The 7,745-nt window shown below is 39.5% G+C and overlaps 1 protein-coding gene across 1 annotated transcript in view; it reads right to left on the bottom strand.

The window, feature by feature from the left end:
- Positions 1 to 69: 69 nt before the first annotated feature.
- Positions 70 to 7,745, bottom strand: part of xrcc5 (X-ray repair complementing defective repair in Chinese hamster cells 5) — a 12,106-nt gene continuing 4,430 nt past the window's right edge. Inside the window, exons 8-21 of the mRNA XM_005918291.3 lie at positions 7,207 to 7,345; positions 6,879 to 6,991; positions 6,652 to 6,714; positions 6,431 to 6,568; positions 6,255 to 6,342; positions 4,115 to 4,245; positions 3,685 to 3,881; positions 3,397 to 3,484; positions 2,487 to 2,556; positions 2,235 to 2,344; positions 1,922 to 2,018; positions 881 to 948; positions 716 to 790; positions 70 to 530 (exon numbers count right to left, since the gene is read on the bottom strand). Coding sequence (XP_005918353.1) covers positions 516 to 530; positions 716 to 790; positions 881 to 948; positions 1,922 to 2,018; positions 2,235 to 2,344; positions 2,487 to 2,556; positions 3,397 to 3,484; positions 3,685 to 3,881; positions 4,115 to 4,245; positions 6,255 to 6,342; positions 6,431 to 6,568; positions 6,652 to 6,714; positions 6,879 to 6,991; positions 7,207 to 7,345 — 1,392 coding nt within the window. The 3' untranslated portion in view covers positions 70 to 515. The remainder of the gene's footprint in view (positions 531 to 715; positions 791 to 880; positions 949 to 1,921; positions 2,019 to 2,234; positions 2,345 to 2,486; positions 2,557 to 3,396; positions 3,485 to 3,684; positions 3,882 to 4,114; positions 4,246 to 6,254; positions 6,343 to 6,430; positions 6,569 to 6,651; positions 6,715 to 6,878; positions 6,992 to 7,206; positions 7,346 to 7,745) is intronic.

Raw genomic sequence — 7,745 nt, 5'->3', positions numbered from 1 at the left:
ATTGTGCTTTGCTACATCTTGTCAGAAGATCAATCAGTATTTTCATACACAAAAATATAATGCAAGTCATGCGCTCTTAATCAACCATAAGACTTTTAATGATTTTTCATAATAAACTGTCAGTTTGTTGGGCACTGCATTTCTGTCTTCTGTAAAGTCTATAAGGGTTTCTTTATTTTTCAGTGCATACTGTAGCCATAATTACTACATAAGTACCACCTTAAGACTCACAAGAACTGCAGTAATTTTTAAAATCTCAAACAAAACGCAGAAAGCCTTTGCCTGAAGTATGCGGAATATTTTTTGTAATTTCTAAAGTGAAGTACTTTTAGACAGCATGTGTAAACCACAGTTGATCCATTAAGTGCAGAGTTACAAAGTATGGCAGGACTCCAAGTGGGAGTGAAGGAACAATGGACGGCTGAACTGGTTTGGTCTGGCTGGACTGAGAGCGTGCATTCTTTTAATTTCTCTGGAGTCCACCGCAAACACTCCTCTTCCATCTTTTTTTCTCTTTACATCATATCCAGCTGCACAGAGAGGAAAAAAAAAAGCATGCAAACCCTAAGAGTTTATATCTGAGAGCTCAACACATCACACACGCCCCATGTAGATACACAGGAAATGGTTTTAACACCATTCGAGTCACAACAGTTACATAAACACGTATTTAAATAAAATAAAGAAATGTCAGAAATAAAAACTGCACGCTTACCAAGTCATCAACATCTCCAGTATCTTCAACTGGTGCAGGAGCTGCCTCCTCTTTCTTCTCCTCAGCAACCAGAAACTGAGAAAAAAAAAAAAACAGTTTCAGTCAAAGAAAGAGACTCAAGATCATCTCAAATTCATACGTGTACCAAATTCAAATTAAAGTCACCTGATTAGCTTCGGCTTTGGAGACCGAGCTTCCTTCCACCTCATCCTTGCTGATCAGCGTTAAACCATCTGTTGATCAAACTCAATGTTAGATACAAACTGCCTGAATTTGAGGCACAACTTTTTTTTCTCCCCGCAAAGAAATAAAATGAAAAAAAAAATCACTATTTTCATCAGAATATTTTAGGTTTGCAATGTTTCTTTAAACAATTTTCCTAGTTTTTATGAATTAACAGTTTAGGAATTGCAATTATTTAAATATACAGGCCCTCGGTTCTAAAACTAACTCAAAAAATCAAAACTACCTGGTTTACTAACATAATTTTAAATATAAGGATTGTTTTCGATACTGAAAATCCTTTACAGCCAATAGATTGAAGTCTAGAAGCTTTGGACATCACTAAATGTTATATTTCCTCCCTTGAGATGATCTGCTACACCTTCACCTCAACAACCTTCAGTTGCTGCTTTTTTGTTGGTCTGTCTGGTTTCAGTTTTGTATTTAAGAACGAAAATCTGCTTTAATGAGTGACTGACATGGTGACTGATGTGGCCATTGTAGACTTATCCCATTTCTTTCCCTTGGGAAACTTGGGTTGCTTTTGCAGTTTGCTTTTTTTGCAATTTGCTCTTCAATCAGTTTTCAGCATTTGACAGGATCTGAGCAGAGATAATGAACTGATCACTCTGTTTCTATCAGCAATCGCATCATCAATCAACAAGTGACCACCGGCATAAGACTGCCTCCACTGTGTTTGACAGATGATGTGGTATGACCTGTCCCTCGTTGTAGTACAAATTAATCTTGTTTTCATCTGTCCAAAGAACTCTGCAGGCACTGTTAGGTGCTTCCTGTCAAAGTCTAATTTGGCCATCCTCTTCTTGAGCATAAGAAGACAAAACCAAGTTGTAAACCCTCCGTTTTTCCATTCATGAAGGCATCTCTTGATTGGACCTACTTCCTTCTGAGTGTTCTTGACTTGGTTAGATATTGCGAAGTTGGGAGAAACACCACAGCTCTAAGTAAAAAGGCGTATCATACCTTGAACGAGCAGTTCCCAGAACACCTCTAGTCCTCTGTTTGGGATGCTTCCTTTCAGGGACTGAAGGTAGCTATTGTAGTGTTCAGCATTTCCCAGCTGAGTACGAAAGATAAAACATTTAAATTCCATTTAACAGTCTTGAAAAAAACTCTAATCTACATACAGACACATAAGCAAATAATTGTGTGTTCAAGAAAAGAAACAGAGTCATAATCTTATTAAGGCTCATAATCCTAAAAACGCCAAACCAACAGCAAACACCGCATCATCATTCGCTCCTCCAAAGGAAGAGCAATGTGAATGTTTATTTACCTTAACGGATTGCTCTCTGAAAGCCTGGATACAGGTGATGCTTTTCATGTAGTACTGTGTGTTCTTGTTGCTTAGCAACTGCTCTATCCTGTGAGTCAGCTGCTGGCAGACTGGAAGGACATAAGGGTCACCGCAACCAAACAAAGAGATAAACATAATTACAGGGGCTGTACATGAGTGATTACGGTTTATAGTACTGGCAGGAAAAAAATTAATAAATCAATAAATAAATAAATAAATTCTGGAGCTCACCTTCTCCGAACGGAAGAATTTTCTGTTTGATCAAAGCGCGGAAGTCTCGAGCTGGGTCAACACTTCCCACCTGGTTAGGGAATGAAATGGAAGTTTTAAAACGTGTCAGTTAAAAAATTGATGATTATCCAGAACAGATAATAGTTATCTCCATCAAGGACATTGCGTGATGTCCTGCTGCTTGTTTGTTGACGAGAATATCTGAATAACTTCTGTCATATCCATCCATGTGGATCCAGGTGTTTTCAGGATACTTCACCACTCCACGAGACGGCAAAATTGAACATTTGTGCATTTTATATGTTCAGAAATACTTAAGTTTAACTGTTAAGCCACTATCTTGATGCTGTTATCATGTGATCAAGAAGATCCAAAGACTTAATTCATCCATGCTGTAGAAGAAATTTTCAGCCTCTCTTATAATAGAGATCAACTGTCCTGGATAAAAGAGGCCCTGTAGCCTTTACACAATCTGCTGGAACAATGTGTTGGAAATATATTCATGTGACAACTTTATCTTAAACTAATTTTCCTCCCTATAATGGTTCAGTGAGCTTTATCATCAAAATGCCCAACCACCAACAGAAAATACTGCCACATCTCAAAAGACAGCATGTTTTTTGGAAGGATGGAAGAAGAGCCATTTAAGTACCTGATAGGACAGACAAACAGGAAGGACCGAGCTTGCATAAAAGCAAGCATGAAAGGGGCGAAGTGCACCAGCGGGAGGGACATATGGTGGACAAAGTGGAGCAGGTGTGACTTAATTTCTGTTATTTGTCTCCTCTTTTAGTTCCTTTGTATGTAGATTGAAAAAATATTCATAGGGGAGGAGGCTAGCTGCAGCACAACCACAGCGGGCCCATCTCCTAGGATTATTAAGTCGTCCAGCCCTCCCCCTGATTCTCACCGAGGTAACAGAGCCTTCAGCAATGTCGGCCAAGTTATACTCCTCTGCTTCGTCTTCTTTTACTTTCTTTGCCTCGGACTCCTCTGACCTTCAAATGAAAAATGGCAACTTGTTAATATCTTGAAAGTCAATCCTGCTTTTTTTGTTGTTGTTTTAACATTTTTATAACCAGTAAATGTAAATGAATCTTGCAACAGACTACCGTGAAATGAAACAGCATAAGTCATATAATCCTTTCCAATATGCATTATTGTCCATGACGCACCACGTCACAGAAGCTAAACTTACTCTTTGCCAAAAATCTGAGCACTAGTTTTAAGCTTCTTTTTCTTCTCCACTTCAGTGAGAGGAAATTTCCTCTTCACCACGTCAAGTGGATCCTGGCAGCGTTCTGTAATAACCTCAGGACGATCAAGAGCAGCTTTCAGCCATGGCTCTATCGGAGGAAGAGGGGTACCGGGGCTTACTGCCCGATGGTGCAGACACTAAAATGATGGTAGGAGAGGTGAGCCAAACAGAGACTGAGCAGGAAGCAATTCTGGCTAAATAATAGTCAATTACTAGCTTGTTGAGCTGTAGTCAGACAGATGAAAGCTTTTTCGTCTAAGCTGAAATAACACTCCACATCTTCTTCAAAAAAAGTTGCAATCTGCCTCCTTTACTCAGAAGTAAAAGGAGACCACACTAAATCTCTTTATTGCAATCTGGACTGCAGTACCTGGAAGTGCCTCTGGAAGGCAGGGTTGGGAATGCGATGGGGCTTGAACAAGTCTCTTTGTTCTCCGTTCTCATCTTCTTCTACCAACATCATGGAGTCAATCAGAGAGTCCACAGCAGACAGCTGAGCATCTACAGCAATCACACGACAATGACGGCTCATTCAAGGTTACATCTTAATCTCATTTACACTATACAGTGCAAGTCGAATGAAGTCAATATCATAGAACTGTGGGGCCACAGTTATTAGACCAGCAATCCTGAATCTGTGCCAATATAAACCATGACTTTTTTCAGATGTTTGTGTACAGTGATTTATGCTTATGCACTAAAACGTTGGCTTGAACTGAAAGAACACTTTATCTCTTCTGCAGAAACATTAGGCCTGCACACTGAGGCCGTTTTTCAGTGATATTAGAGACATCTTGCTTTCAAAATAGACAAAAGTTCATCATTTCTGTTTTTACCAATACATAATATTTAAAGCAGAGTAATTTGCAAAACTTCAAATGTACTTGCAGAGTAAGACGATCTTGGCAAAACTCACAGCCAAAAAAGTATAATTAAACAGCAGATTCACTCGACCTTTAAATATAATTTGGGGGGGGGGGGCGTGACATGGTTGTTCAGTAGGGAAACTTAAGACTAGCGAATATTTTTGACAGTGAAGGCCTTCTCACAAGCAACTTTGTCGACCCCCCAAACCTCAATCGCAAAAAATCTGTGGGTGCAAACGTGGCATATGGAGACCCACACAGCTGCAGACTCCATCTACAGAGCTTGTTTTGACTTTTACAGATCTTCTTGAAACAAAAAGAGTCCCTTATCTTCATAATGGTTTGAGCTGAACTACACATTTGATGAGTTTAGGTTTTTAAGGCCAGATGGTGGCATACCACTGTAAAGAAAAGGACTGCGCTTGAATTATAGCATAAGACAAAACAAAAATGACCAAAATACCAAATAATTAAGCAACTGATTTATCTACATTTCCTTATTTGCATAATCATATGAGCGTTAAAACTGTAACTGAAATAAAAATTCAATTAATCATCCAGGAATACAGAAGACAATCTTTAAGTAATAGCAGCAGCAATCATAAATTACAGATGTGACGCGTACGTGGCACAGAAATTAATGTTTTTATTATATGAAGACTGCGGAGAATCTGCAAAGTGACAAATCAAATCCCCTAATGGAGCAGGGCGATATGACCAAAAATATTTATCACGATGTAGATTTGAAAATTTGCATATAACTGACGATATAATTGACACTAGACAAAATACTTTACAACTCCACAACTTTATTAGTGCAAAAAAACCCCAACATCAATGTATTTTCACTTAAACAAGCAGCTGTTTTTTATGTGCATTAAAGTTATATAAAAATTTAACAGTGCAAATGCAAATTCCTTGCTGACAGTTTAACCAAAAGGCATTTCCAGTGGAAATTGGCTGACATATCCTCAGCATAACCATGTATAATATCCACAAAACTTAAAAAGAGGTTATACACACACAATACGGTAATATTATGTTGAAGCACAGTACGTATCACTCCGCCAGGCTCCTGCCTACGATAGCCGTAATGCTCCGACAATCCATCAAGCGGTGCGGCTTCGTAGCTTAGCAAAGTCGTACTAAAACATTTGACAGATTTTCGAGCGCCGTGTACATAAAATCGTTTCGAGGTCAGTAAACACAACCAGAATTCATACATAAGGCACACGGGATTATAAGGGGCACTGTCGATTTTCAGAAAAATCAAAGGATTGATTTTAAGTGCGCCGTATTTTCCAAAAAACACAGCAACAACGACGGCCCGCTAGCATGCTCTACCAAAAACAGTGCTTTGTTGTGTATCTGACGGACGAAAGCTAAACCAGTTCCACACCACTGAAGTTGCAGCATTTTTACAAACCAATTCTGTTTCATCCGTTTCATTCAACGATCTGCTTTCGCTCTTCTCATTCTCCGTCGCCGCCATGTGCGTATGAAAACAAAGGCACTGCGCATGCCCGTTTTACCCATATTCTATTGCGATATTTCATTTTCTTATCATTGCCCAACATTATACCAATATTACCGTGAACGGTATGATATGGCCCAGCCCTATCCCCTAAAATAGAGAAACGGTACCTGATGGAGTAAACTTTTTGTTTTCAAGAGAAGGAAACGTGAACTGCCTGAGGTCTTCCATGAACGGCAGCTGGATGTACATCAGGCACTACAAAGGGTGAGAGAAGCATCGTTAGCCCTGTGCTAATAGCCACAAATGTAGTGAATATATACATAAAGGAAAGCGTGCTCTTCACCTCAGAGTCCTGCTTGATACAGGGGAACGCTGCGCCCACCTGAGGGTTGCTGATGCGGTTAAAAGCGTAACGTACAATAGCCACCATCTGGAGTTCATTCAGCGCGCGGATAAGAGCCGACAGAGCCACTCCTGCATGCTGCTCACGCAGCACAAAGTTGACAATACATGTCAGTATCAACATGTATTCAACAGCCGTGTAGCATTTATCTCCATTCTTACCTCATCATCCCTCGCAGCAAAGATTTTGATGATTTGAGAACCCATAAACTGATTACGACGTATCTGAAAGAACAGAAACAAAAACAGCCTCAGCCTTAGACAATAAAGCTACTTTCAGTTTTACTCACTCGGGGTTGCCAAAGCACTGCATGTTTGCATTTTTTCCCTGGATGCCCCTCCTGTTGCAACCCCAAATTGATCTGTGTCTTCACAGAAAAGTAAACTACCGTGCTCTGTTTGGTGAATCCCAGCACAGCGAAGCACTTCCCATCGTGCTTGTACTTCATCTGTTCTTGATCGACCTTGGAGAAGGGAACAATGTCACTTCCATAACGAAAACCTGGGAGCAGAAAAAAGTGAACTTAAATGATCACCTGAGCTCAGAGTCCGTCTGTCAGTAAGCACAACCAGAATTCATACATAATGCACACCAGATTATAAGGTGCACTGTCAATTTTTGAGAAATTTAAAGGATTTTAAGTGAGCCTTATAGTGCGGAAAGTACGGTAGTGGGAAAACGCAAAACTAAACTCTGTTTGAAATGGTCCTCCATACCTTGGATGATGTCGTCCTTTTGCACCTCTGTCTCATTGTCATCGTCCAGGCAGTAAACCGTTTCTCTCTTCACATCATCTTTCTGGTGAGATTGAGCATCAACTGTAATCCACATTTTCTTCAGCTTCTCATCGGTCACCTGGAGGACGCGACAAGCAACATTTCTAGGTCACAAAACACCTCACATGGAGAACATTTACATGACCGTTACTGGTGAGATAGAAATCAGAAGTTACTCATTACCAGAAAATTACATGAATACACTGCATCTTCTCAAAGCAGTGTAATAAGCATAACACAGCAAAAGGGAATTAACAAAATAAGTTTTAAGCAGTGATTTAAAAACAGTCAGTGATTCTTCAAACCCCGTACAACCTTCTCCAACCTATACATAAATATTACATCATCTGTCTTTTAATAGTTATTCAACTGTATTCTAGGCACCAGGTATCTGTTAGAATTTTTTGAGTTTACTTAACTAAAATTAAATGAGGCTAACATATCATTTGTGTGATTGTTGTTGGTTTGTTTTTTTTTTT

Source organism: Haplochromis burtoni, unplaced genomic scaffold (assembly GCF_018398535.1).
Source record: "Haplochromis burtoni strain Fernald_Lab_line unplaced genomic scaffold, NCSU_Asbu1 Contig_29, whole genome shotgun sequence".
In the NCBI taxonomy this organism is placed as follows: Eukaryota; Metazoa; Chordata; class Actinopteri; order Cichliformes; family Cichlidae; genus Haplochromis; species Haplochromis burtoni.
Note: the sequence above shows the minus strand (reverse complement) of the source record. Positions and strands in the feature narration are given on the sequence as shown.